The sequence below is a fragment of the Triturus cristatus genome, chromosome 7 (assembly GCF_964204655.1).
Source record: "Triturus cristatus chromosome 7, aTriCri1.1, whole genome shotgun sequence".
Classification (NCBI taxonomy): domain Eukaryota; kingdom Metazoa; phylum Chordata; class Amphibia; order Caudata; family Salamandridae; genus Triturus; species Triturus cristatus.
Window position 1 is genome coordinate 1,170,978,092 of NC_140590.1, and position 13,599 is coordinate 1,170,991,690.

General features: G+C 47.5%; 1 protein-coding gene across 2 annotated transcripts in view; it reads right to left on the reverse strand.

The window, feature by feature from the left end:
• Nucleotides 1-13,599, reverse strand: part of ITGAL (integrin subunit alpha L) — a 394,734-nt gene that overhangs the window by 184,398 nt on the left and 196,737 nt on the right. For both annotated transcript variants that reach the window (XR_014966715.1, XM_085618461.1), the window contains exons 8-9: nucleotides 13,106-13,256; nucleotides 12,363-12,513 (exon numbers count right to left, since the gene is read on the reverse strand). Coding sequence is in view for 1 of the 2 variants with exons in the window: in XM_085618461.1 (XP_085474587.1) it covers nucleotides 12,363-12,513; nucleotides 13,106-13,256 (302 nt within the window). In the remaining variant the exon portion in view is untranslated. The remainder of the gene's footprint in view (nucleotides 1-12,362; nucleotides 12,514-13,105; nucleotides 13,257-13,599) is intronic.

Genomic DNA, 13,599 nt, shown 5'->3' on the forward strand with positions numbered 1-13,599 from the left:
TAGCGGTAGGTCGTCTGGCCTCTCTTATAATATTCATGCAGTCTGGTGGTAGGTTGAGGTAACCGAACTCTAGGACTTCAGGAGCCAGATTGCCAGGTTCAGTTGACCTGGATCTGGGTGTCTGATTTCTCCATGGTTCTGGGTTAATAAGGACAGGGAGAGATGCAGTTTTTGGTGGGGCGCTAGCGAGAGTTCCAGTAGTGTTAGGAACCACGGTTGGCGTGCCCATGTGGGAGCTACTAAGATCAGTTTCAGAGACTGTTGTCTGAGCTTGCGTACTACTAATGGAATGAGTGGGAGAGACGGAAAAGTGTATGCAAATCTGCCTGACCAGTTCACCCATATTGCATTGCCCTTTGACTCCGGGTGGGGAAACCTGGCGGCGAAGGTTGGGCATTTTGCGTTTTCGTGTGTGGCGAACAGATCTATGTCTGGCTGGCCCCATTGTTGGAAAAAGGGTATTAGGACTTGGGGATGTAGTTCCTATTCGTGGATCTGTTGAGTCTGGCGATCTGATTGTGAACCCCTGGAAGGTGTTCTGCAAGTAGGTATATTTTCTGGGGAATGGCCCATCTCCAAATGTTCTGTGCGAGCTGGGACAGCTGGAGAGAATGTGTGCCTCCTTGTTTCGGTATGTAATACATGGCTTTCATGTTGTCTGTCCGGATGAGGACAGTTTTGTTCTGGAGATGTGGTTGGAATGATTTTAGTGCTAGGAACACTGCTAGCAGTTCCAGGTAATTGATATGGAGCATTTTCTGTTGAGTGGTCCATTTGCCCTGAGTGGTGTGGCCAAGGAGATGGGCTCCCCATCCTGTGAGCGATGCGTCCGTTGTCAGCACTATCTGTGCAAGAGGCTCTAGGAACGGCCGCCCTTTGGACAGGTTTGTTATGTTCCACCATTTGAGAGAGCGATGTGTGCGGCTGTCCAGCAACACCAGATCTGTAAGTTGTCCGTGAGCCTGGTTCCACTGACGTGCTAAACATTCTTGCAAGGGGCGCATTTGAAGTCTGGCATAAGGCACAATGAAGATGCATGATGCCATCATGCCTATGAGTTGTATGAAGACTCTTACTGAGAGAGAGTGTTAGATTTGGAATTTTGCAATAAGAGCTTGTATATTGGCTATCCTGGCTGGATTGGAATATGCTAGGGCTGTGGAGGTTTTTATGGTGGCTCCGAGATACTGATGAATGTGAGAAGGTTGGAGATGGGATTTGGGATAGTTTATTGTGAATCCCAAGTTGTGTAAGATTTGGATGGTTTGGTGAGTGTGTAGAAGCGAACCCCCCCCCTAGCGCCTTGAGACCCTCCGGGTGAGTAGCGCGCTTTACAAATGTCTTGATTGATTGATTGATTGACACTTGTTGAATGAGTTGGCTTTTATTAGCCAGTCGTCTAGATACGGGAAGACGTGAATTTGTTGCCGTCTGAGATGTGCTGCTACTACTGCTAAGCATTTTGTGAATACTCTCGGTGCGGTTGTTACCCCGAATGGAAGGACTGTAAACTGGTAGTGTTGTCCGTCCACCACAAACCTTAAATACTTCCTGTGGGCAGGATGTATGGGAATGTGGAAGTAGGCAACCTTGAGATCTAGTGTAGTAAGGAAATCGCCTTGTTGCAGTAGTGGGAGCACTTGTTGAAAAGTTATCATATGGAAATGATCTGAGTTGATATACAGATTTAGGGGTCTGAGGTCGAGTATTGGTCTTAGAGTCCCGTCCTTTTTGGGGATTAGGAAGTAGAGTGAGTATACCCCTGTACCCTGATGTTCTAAGGGAACTGGTTCTATTGCGTTTTTGAAGCAATGATAGAACCTCTTGTTTGAGGAGCGTAAGATGGTATGGTGACATGGAACGCTGTTTGGGTGGTATATGTGGGGGGGTAGTTGTGAGTTCCAGGCAGTAACCATACTGGATAATTTGTATTACCCACTTGTCTGTTGTGATGGAGTTCCAGACAGGTAGGAACTGATTTAATCTCCCCCGACCGGAGTGGGATGGTCTGGGGGGAGTGGAGGAAAGTCACTGTTTTGTGGCAGGGGAGGTGCGAGTGTTGTTATTGCCTCGACCTCGTCCCTTGTTGTTGTCTTCTCTGTATCCGCCTCTAAAATACCCTCTACTGGGGGATGTGTGTGTGGCAGTTTTGAATGTAGAGGAGGTGTCCGCTCCCATATTTTTGGAGGCTCCTCTATAGAAGGAGCGCCGAAAGGAGCCACGTGGTTGGGGAGACTGTAATGCCCCCATGGACTTAGCCGTCTCTGTGTCCTTCTTCATTTTTTCAAGGGCAGCGTCTACTGCTGGCCCAAAGAGCTGTTCCTGATTAAATGGTTGACTAAGTATGGTAGTTTGTACCTCTGGCTTAAAGCCTGAAATGCGGAGCCAGGCATGTCTTCGAAGGAGGACACTTGTGTTAATCGCTCTAGAAGCGGTGTCTGCGGCGTCAAGCGCACATTTAATTGCTGCATTTGAAATAAGCTTTCCCTCCTGAATGAGATCATTTGCCTGGGTTTTATATTGGTCTGGCAGATGTTGTAAGAGAGTCTCTAATTGATTGTAGTGGGCCTTGTCATAGCGTGCTAGTAGGGCTTGGGTGTTGGCAATACGCCAGTGATTAGCGGCTTGTGCTGCTACTCCTTTTACCAGAGGCTTCCAATAGTTTGGATTCTTTGTCGGGGGGTGGTGTGTCTGCTGTGGTTTGGGAGTTGGCGCGTTTACGAGCATTGGAAACGACCAAAGAATCCAAAGGGTGTTGCCCTTTGATGTAATTAGGATCTTGAGGCGCAGGCCTATATTTCTTTTCGATCCGTGGGTTGAGAACCCTGGCACGAACGGGGTCTTTAAAGACTTCGGGGGCGTGTTTTATGACTCCTTTAATCAAGGGCAGAATGTGTACCGACTTTTGAGACTGTTCGAAAGTGTCTAAAAGGAAGTCTTCCTCTGGTGCATCTGAGTGACGCCGTGGTATAGTGCTGCCCTATTTAATAATTGGCCAAACCCTAGGTGATCATCAGGAGGCGATGGTTTTGAGGGATATGCCTGTGGGTCAGGCATATCTGGTAAAGGGAATGCCCAATCATCCAGTGGTGAGGTGTCTGGATCCATGAACGGATCATTAGTTTCACCCCCACCCCCTTGGTCATCATCATCATCATCCTGTGGCACCGCGGTGACATGTCCAGTCTTTGGGTTGATATAAATCTTTTTCTGCCTTGGGTCGATTGGATATGGATGAAAAAGTTCTTGTTCTTCAGGTTTTGGCTGATCAGTAGTATGTTTGGCTTTAGGAGGCGTATGAGAGTCCATAGCCGGTTTCGGTACTGATGATGGTTTCGGTGCCAATGATGGTTTCGGTGCTGATGATGGTTTCGGAGCCGAAGGTGTATCTGTGGGCTTGGGAACCTTCGGTGCCGGTGTGTCGGTTGGCCTTGGTGTTTTCGGGGCTGAGGGCTTCTGAGCCGATTTCGGTGCCGAGTGGTATTTAGTCTTCGGTGCCGAGGGTGCCGGTTGGACAATGACATGCGGTTTGCTCGGTCCCGAGCTACCGGACGGCTTATGTTTCTTCAGAGCCGAGCCCGGAGGCGGGGCTTCTGAAGGGTGTTTTCGGTCGCGACTCGGGCCAGCAGGCGAAGTCTTGACCAATGCCTTTGGTTTCGGTGGGGTTGGGGCAGGGGCAGTAGTACTCACACGTTGCCCAGGAGTGATGGGGTCGTCTGAGTCGTCTGCTTCGGAAATTATTTGTAGATCTTCGGAATCTTCTTCGGGGACATTGGGGCCTTCATTAAAGATGTCCACTGGTTCCGGAGCTGGTCTCTGTGCCATGATGTGTCGTCGAGCCCTTCGATCTCTAATGGTCTTTTTGGATCGAAAGGATGCGCAGGCTGGACAGCTGGCCTCGTCGTGTTCTGGTGATAGGCACAGGTTGCAGACTTTGTGGTGGTCACTGTGCGGAAATTTTGCTCCACACTGGGGGCATTTTTTTAACGGCGTCCTTTCCATGAGCCGTAGGCCTCACGGCCTGGATAGGCCCAGCGGCCCGCGTTGACGTCCGGAATCGAGCCGATAAAATCGATGCCGAGAGTGAAGGTGCTTCGATGTTTTGTATGAAGTTTTTGCGCTTCGAAAAGTTTGGAATTGATAATTCCAACCGGAGCGGAAAAGTTGCATCCGAACCCAATGGCGGAAAAAAACAATCTAACGATGGAGTTGATGCCCATGCGCACTGTCATCGAAGGGAGGAGTCACCTATCTCGTGACCAAAGACTTCTTCCGAAGACAACAACAACCTGCAAGCATCCGAGCCCAACACCAGATGGCGATCTACTATCCTAAGAGTGTGATCTGCAGCTCATATGCCTCGAACATTGAGTTATCGATTTAAAGGTAAGTACTCGACTGGCAGAGTTAGGGTTCTGGGCATGGACTCAGGGGTCTCCCAGGGTCAGGTAGGTACAGTTGGTTCACCCTCAGCAGCACAGGGGCAGCCGGGTGCAGAGAGAGTTAGACCCAATGTTATCCTATGAGAGGTAGGGGGGCCTTGGTTGGTGGCTGCTGACTAGCAGGCCATGCGGCTGTGGGAGCAGACGTGGATTGTAGGTTAGGTTTAAGGGGGCATCTCTAAGATGCCCTCTGGGGTGCTGGGTACATTAAATCCCACACTGGCATCAGTGTGGGTTTAATGTGCTGAGAAGTTTGATACCAAACTTCTCAGTCTTCAGTGTTGCCATTATGGTGCTGTGGAGTTCGTGTTTGACGAGCTCTCAGCACCATGTACTCTTAAATGGCAGCACTGCACTTACAGTGCCCAGGAATGGACCTGGGTACTGTAGGGGCACAGGGCTCCTGCTCCTGTGCCCACACCATTGGCATAGGGCACCCAGCTAGAGGGGTGGCTGATGTATGCCATGACAGTGTACGGTGGGCATGGCATACAGGGATGTGTGCCATGTCGACTCTTTGTTTTGTCTTGTACCCAGACACCCAGCCTGCAAGGGGAGTGTGTGTGCTAGGGTACAGGGCCTCTAAGGGTGGCACAATGAGTGCTGCAGCCCTTAGAGGCCTTCCCTGGTCACCAGGCCCTGGGTACCTAGGGTTCCATTTACCAGGGGCCGACATGTGGCCAGGGTTTGCCAATTTGGGTTTTGTGTTTTTAGGGAAGGAACATAGGCCCTGGGCATCTGATTGGCAGGAGTCTAGGGCACACTCAGTCAAAGTACATTCAGCAATTCAGCAAAAAGTGGGGGCATACCATGCAAGAAAGATGGCACTTTCTCACAGTGGGAGAACCCAACATCACTCCTGGGGACTCGCAGTGGATCTTGTAGTGTAGTGACAGCGGTTATGGTCCGAATTTCGCTACAGACATGGGATCACTTAACTCGTCTTGGCTCACAAAGACTTGTACTGGAAGGCATACAAGGCTATGGGAGGCCCATCTGCGATCTAAGTGGGAGAGTCCAAAAAGGGTCAATCCAGAAGTGAAATCCGTGGCATGGTGGGAAGCTCCTTATGGAGTGCAAGCCTATCATCCAGCCCACTTATGTCAAACAGTATCCAAAGCCACTATCAGGCATTGTGTGCTTGGCAAGGAGATCCCAATAGAGAAATAAGATCTAAGTGGGAGAGACCAGAAAGGGTCAATCCAGTGATGAGATGAAATCATTGGCATTGAGGAATGCTGCTCATGGAGTGCAAGCCTCGCATGAAGCCCACTTATGTCAAACAGAACCAAAGCCACTGGCAGGTATTGTGTGCTTGGAAGGAGATCACAATAGAGAAATCCGAGGCGAAGTCAAATGTGTAGTGGGACGTTCCGCATGAAGTGTATGGAACTGCCACAACACCACTAATTACAGTGCCTAAAGCAGTGCTGAGCCGGCTTTCTCTGCTCCTTTTCCGCTGCTACTGACACATCTGAAGGAGCGCGAGCATTTATAAACCAAGTACAGGCAATCGTCAACACAGAGCACCGCCATTTTAAAGTCAGGCAATTGCATGCTAATGTGATATCTTCTTAATTCCGCCATTTTAAAGTCAGGCAGAGAACAACAATCAGGCAAATGAAGTCAGGGAAGCTGCAGACTGGCACCGCAACACGGTGGACATGTGATCATGGCGCCGCACCAATCCGTTGGAGACTCGACCAGAGAAGCTCGTCGTAAGGAAGGCAACCACGAGTGGCATCATCCTCCGGTGATCATACGCCTGGCAGGACCCAGGCGAAGTGAGACAGCACAGCGCCCGAAGCCGGTGGACAAGAAGGGTCGGAAAGTACAATGACACGCCGCCTGGCTCCAGGAACGACAGAAGCGGCACTATCGGTTTCAAAATAAAGTAAAATAAAAATGGCGTCAAAGGAGTCGACACTCCCGGCCTACCACTAATAAACAGGCGAGCTATCAGCCGTTCAAGAGCGGAGGATATAGGACTCACCAAGGCGCGGCTCCGATCAGGTCCCCGTGGACAGAGATCGTCGGTCGCAGCCTGGAGTACGTCGCAGACAACACTGGACGGCAGCAGGAGAGTCAATGAAAATGGCGCCTGTCCAAAGAGTCGTCAAACTGGCAGCCAAAGAACACCGAAAATTTGAAGGCAAGCAGTGCGGGGATCGGAGGAGCCGGCCGCGGTGGAGTCCAAGGCCTCGCTTCACTGCACGTCCGCAACGCAGCAACGGGCCGATCCCAGAGCCGCGACGAACATAGCCAGTGATCAGGCAGTGAAGGCAGGGACATGCAAGGAAGGAAGGATAATAAACAGCCTTAAGTGGGATTTAGTTGGTCCCTCATGTCATTCAGCCCTGGTGCCACTGCAGCTGCAGCACCAATGATACCTACAGCTCTGCAAAGCAGGCTGCCTGCTCTGCCTCCTCCACTGGGCCATCATCCTAGACCTGAGGCACAAAGCAGGCTTTCTGCCCTTTGTGTAAAAAAAGGGGCAAAAAATACATCTCAACCTGTGTTGCTTGGGTCCTGTTCCATGCACAGCAAAGGTGACCTAGGTCCTTGTACTAGCAAAGACAATGGGCTCCCATTCACCTTTTTGGCTGTAAGACAGACATATTGGGGAGCAGTGGCCTCTCACACCACTGAACCCAGTGCTGCAGCACCTGCTGCACTAATGGTGGTGATGGCACTTTAAAAAAGAAATATCAAACATACATCACAATCTTTCCCTGGGGACATCTCTCCAAGGAATGTGTCTCTGTTCATTTGTAACCAAAAATTAGCCTTATGTGATGCTATACATGGGTGTGGCTCTTTTCCTCTTTCTATTGGAGCATTTCTCTGGGGCCCCAAGGGCCTGGAGGATCAGGCTTCTGCATCCGAATGCAAACCTGCAGGCCTCCACCCTTGCACACCCGGGATAACCCTTTTACAAAAACAACCACACCTAAAATGTTGAATCTGATCTTAAGATACCTCTGCCTTAAAGTGAAGGGGGGCGGGTGGGGCGGGCCTCGGTGCTGTGAAGTCTAGAGTCATACAAACACTAAAGAAGAAACAAGCCTTCTCACTAGGGTGCCTGCTCCTTAAAAGAAATGTAAATGTGTGCAATTAGATAATCATCAAGTATAAAGGCTGCTTGGGAACTAGTATAGGCTTTAATCGAAGACACTTGGACTCCACTCTGGCAAAGATTTATTTCTCTTGAGAAATAATGCAAGGGTGTTACCAGGTGTGTTCTGGAGTTGTAGTTAGGATCATGTTTCCATAGGAAAAGCATTTGTTGAATAGCCTATAACTTTGGCGCTGTTTGACAAATCTTTATGCAATTTTCCCAAAAACGTGCCCTGGTAAATCTTGGTCTGCATTGAAAGTTTCAGGATGATCCATCAAGTGGGGGTAAAAAAATTGTGTTTTCCATGTTGATTCCCATAGACTCTTTAGACGCCTGCAGCCCGAACCACTGGATGGAATTACACCGAATTTGGCAGAAAGGTAGATTTTGGTTAGCAGATCACACATCCAGTTATTTGGTGTAAATCTGTTCAGTAGTTGTTGAGAAATTTAAGGAAATTCAAATTTGTTTATCTGTGATCGCAAAGCCTGTGCTAATAATGACAAGTTTGTGCAGATACCTGTAGAGCTCTGATATGGCTGCCAACACTTCAATCAGGAAGTGTTGGCAGCCATGTTAGAACCCAGCTTCAACACTGAAAAAATAGAAAAGAGAGAAGGGTAGGAGTACCCTGACCTCCAAGCCTTGTTCTTGGGGTCCCAGATGGACCCCAGCAGAGCAATCAAAACATGAAAAAAACACATTTTGCCACAAATTTGCGAAATTCATGGCAAAAAAAAGCATGGGCTCCCACACTTGTTTTGAAAAGGACGCCCGAGTGGGACAGGTCCTGAGACATTTTATAAAAAAAAGGAAGGTGACCACCACCTCCCTAGGACTTTTTTTTATAAATAATGGAGAGGAGCCACGTGGACCCCCCTCCTGGGCTTCTAGAAGCCTCAGGCATGACCACCTCCCCAGGGCCTAGTTTTAAATAAAGGAGGGGGACCACGCAGAACCTGCTCCTAGACTTCTAGAAGCCCCGGGGACCTTCACCTCTCAGGAGTAAATAAACCAATTGGCGGGGTGGCAATTAATGGTCCGGGGACTGCCACCCTCCAGGGCCGGCTCCTTCTATGTCCTGGGGTGCTCACCCTAGGACATAGCTATTTGTTTTTGCTTGGCAGGAGCTGTGACAGCTCCTGCTAAGCAAAACCAAACACTCAGTTTCCAGCCAGAAACTCACACACCAGCTCATGAACCTACTCAGAGACACACACCTACTCACAGGCCTACTCAGAGACTTACACACCTGCTCACAGACCCACTCATGCACTCACAGACTGACTGACACACTTATGAAGGCCCTTACAAACCCACTCAGACACTCTCACACCCACTCACAGACCCACTCAGACACTCATGCCCTCACTTACACATCCAGTGAGACACTCACACACTCACTCAGACACCCACTGAGAGACTCATGCACTGACTCACACACTCACTTTCAAAGGTTACAGGTTACAATTAGGAAATACAATTTAAAAAAACCTTAGAAATTCACTGAAAAAAACAAAGGTTACAGGGATGTTATGGAAACTAATTTTAAAAAAACGTATAAATCGACTGAAAAAACCAAAGGTTACAGGGTCGTTATAGTTAGGCTCAGATTTCATTCATACAAAACTGTGAAATTCAGCAGTTATAGTTACCTGAGCTAACTATAACTTATGCTCCAGCAATGGACTGCTTATGACATCACTCATGACATGGTCAGTGACATCACTGATGACATAAATGACATCACTGATTCATCCACAGAACCACTCACACACCCACTCACTCCCCTATACAACCTCTCATACACCCACCCACATACCCACACAACCACTAACATACCCATTTACAGACCAATACAAGTAGTCACACAACCCCTCACTCATCCATAGAGCCACTCACTCACTCACACATTCACTCATACAACCACTCACTCACCCATATAGCTGCTCATACAACCAGTCATTCATTCGTATACCCATGCATGCACCCACTCACTCATCCAGTACACTTACATATCCACTCATATACCCATACAGCTACTCACACATGCAGTCACTCACCCACACATTCACTTATACATACATCTACTAACTGACCCACTCACTCATACATACAGGCACTTAGACTACCACCCACTCAATGATACAGTTACTCATACATCCAGTCACTCACTCATACAGCCACTCACACAGCAACACACTCACCCATACTGCTTCTCACACACCCACATATTCACTCACCCATACATTCTCCCAATACAGCCACTTACTCACCTATATAAGCACTCACACTCAGTCACACTCCCAAACAACCACTTACATACCCCTTCACACATCCATACAAGCATGCCCACATATGCCCACAAACCCATACAGCCATTCACATAGATACTCACTCGCCAATGCAGCTACTCACACACCAATTCACTTAACCAAACAACCACTCAAACAGCAACTCACTCACCCATATAGACACTTACACAAACAGTCACTCAATCATACAGGCATTCAGACCCCCACTCGCTCACCCAGACAGTCACTCGCACATCCACCCATACAAGCACTCAATCACCCATAGAGCCACTGACACACCCACTCACTCCCAATACAGCCACTCACATAGCCACTCACTCAGCCACACAAAATATTCATACACCCACTTATTCACCCATACAGCTACTCACACACCCAAACAGTCACTCACACATACAAACACACAGTCACACAGCCCCTCACATAATATATGTTAGATGCAGTATCACTCATTAGTAGCTGAATTAGTGGTGGGAAGTAATACTCACAACATTACACTTTTTTGAGATGTGTGTGGTACGCGAGTGCAGTCTAACATCTACACCACATGAATTTGATATCTACACAATGCTGTAGGATGATTGTCCATGAATTATCAGCCTATCTGTTGTATGTCTGTAATGCTTGTGTTTAATGTTTTGTAGGTACCTAGGGACCTAGAAATGTAGGGTGGTGTCAAAGGTCAGGCATCAACATAGTGGCACATGTAACGTATATATACCACTAAAGGATCCGATGTCTGTCCTGACAAATGCCATGGATTCTGTTGAGCCACTAGGCAGAAACATGTTGACGGTTTAGTGGGGCTGGGGAACTAGCTCCCCTACTCCCCACATCTGGTTTTTAATACCAAGTAGCACTCCACAAAGCATAAAGGTTAGATTGGAGTACCACATTGCCTTCTAGATTGAGTTTTTCTGCACATGTCTGTGTTTAGTTAAAAGTGCCTCCCTGATGTTAGGACATGGTCCGCTCTTCATCAAACCGCTTTTTTGAAGAGAGTGGGGAGTCCTATGATGAAGCATGGAACATGGTGGTGGGTGAGAACATCCTGTCACCTTTTTCTGTATGTTTGGGAGCAGGCTGGTATGGCATGAATATGTTACATAATGTGATAGGTTAGAATAATTAAAAATCACTCAGTTGGGCTTTATTTGTGTTTAACAAACGTTTACATACATTGTCAGTAGAATCAATATTTACATGTGTAAATAAGGATTCCATTACACTTTATTCTCCTAAGGAATGTTACCTTCACCTAAAGGAATACTGCTAGTGGACAAGTCTATGTTCTTAGCTCCAAAATGTTCTTTCTTTAGCTATTCACCCCACCCAATACTTGTGAGTTTTACAAAACTGTTCAAAGGGAGCTGGCTAAAGTAAAATAACTGTTCAAAGGCGTCATGTAAATGCAAATAGGCACTACCTCTTATCTTTCCTATAATCCATTTCCATTCAGTTCTCTCCACCTTCACTTACAGAATGCCTACTTTTGCTCCCACTCATCTTCACCTGTACTCCATGCATCTTAGTTCCATCCCTTTCTCTAGCGCTTCCCGTCAGTACTGGGAATCATATCTCCCATACTCCGCTTTTATCCTTCCATACACCGTGCCTGTGCTCTCCCTCCATATTCCTTTCTTCCATACTACAACAATCCCCATTCAAAGGGCCTTGTAAGATGCGTTTTCAATAACTTCCAGAAGGTAGAGTTGACAGTGAAGATCTCTTTATTGAGTACAAGGTATCAGAGACCCCATCCAACGCTCAGGACTGGCAACTGTCTTCTCACTAGATGCTCAGTTCCCCATAGCAACACAAGCGTTCCACATTCCACAGCATATTGAAGAACAATACAGGCACCTGTAAGTTCATGTAAGACACTACAGGCCTCATTCCAAAGTTAGTGGTTGGACAGTCATTCCACATGTGTGGCTCAGGAAATACTTCTGCCACAACGGCGGAGGTCAGTCCCTCACATTATGAGTTCCCTGAGATTGGGCTATTTCTGTTGAGGAAACTCCTGCCAACATGGCTGAAGCTGCGTCAGGGCACAGATTTCTGTGATGGCAATTCCACCATGGCTGGGTTGCCAGGTAGAATTGTAATCATGTGAGGACTGCATATATACCACCAAAATACCCATATCACCAATGGCCCTTACATCCTCAGATATAGTGTTTTCTCACTGTGTGGCAGGGGGCTCTGTTACCGCAGAAAACCGGGGCATTGTCATGACTGCACAATCATCTTCCTGATGGCACAACAATGATGGCTCTGACATTGGACTTGTTGCCTTGCTCAGGACTGTAAATTAGCGGAGAACACCGAAGAGGGAAGAAGGACATCTGCGTTCTAAATGTGCCCTAAATTTCAGAGCCTAGGTTTGACTCTACAGCTCTTCTTCTGAACCTCTGTCTTTGATCCAGAACCCACTGCCCATCAAAGCACTTTATCCTAAGTGGTTGACTCTCGTCAGTTTCTCACCCTCAATGGCAAACAGCTTGTTCTGGATCTCTCCGAAGACCGTCTGTAGTTTGTCGAAGCTGTCCAGAACCTTGATGTGGTCACTTGGGGGCTTGGATGCAAAGACCTCCAGGTAATTCACCACCATCTCTGCCTGAAAGTTTGAGCCAACCTGTGAAAGGAATAGAGAACTAAGATGTAAGAGTCACAACCCCTCCAGGAAGGCCAGGCCTAGTTGTCTTAAGTATGGACAGATAGGCGCTATGTAAAGGCAAGTACACAGTAGTAAGCTGCATGTACAGGCCAGGTGACTCCCAATAGGATGCTTGAGCTGTGTATGCAGGGCGCTTGAGGTTCATGTGTAGAGGTGTGTGAGATTTATGGGGCATATGAATTCAGTGAGCAGGATATGTTTGTAGTGGGAGATCTTTGTGAACAGGGTGTGTGATACGTACATGTGTGTATCTGTGTGAGTGAGTGATATGGGCTAGGAACTCTGGCTTGTTTAATTATACATTATGTCTGGCTTGACACAGCCTTAAGCTAGAAAGACCAGTTTTTCGACTGACATGATCAAGGCAGGATCAGTCATAAAGTAAGATCAGCTTTCTGGTCTTAAGAAAGCTTTAAGACTTACTCAAACCATGACAATAATTTAGGTGATTAGGCTGTCTGAGTATGCAGGGCATGAAATCTCTGTGTGTACCAGAATGTGTTTATACACATATGTTAACCTCTTTTCATTCTCTCATGCTAGTCCTTACCCCGATGATGTACCGGATAATGCCCATTTTGTCAGCAGTTGGAATGGCATTTTTGTTGAATGATGCATCATTCGCTTCACCGTCTGTAATAATGATCATCACTTTTTTGGCGTCTGGGCGACTGCCACTGCTCGCAGTGAAAACATTGGTCCTGTTCGGAAGGAAAGGATAACAGAAAGAGCTCATAAAGCCTGTCCACATCTGCAACCTAAACTTCTGTCCTTTATGCCTCAGGCAATATCTGGCAGCACAGCAGCGCCTAATGTGCAGAAAAAAGTGCGGGCATAAGTTTTCCTTCAAATCCTGCTGAATGCCTACATTTCTGAATACCAAGGCTGCTTAATCCTAATCCTGCTTCATGCCTCTTCCTGCCACTAGTCTACAGTTATCTCTTTGTCTCAACTCTTGCAGGTTCTCATGTATGAAGGCTTTTCTCTTTACCCTTGTTTTTCTATCTTGTTCCTTCTTTCTGCCTTTCCCACACTTGCCTTGGG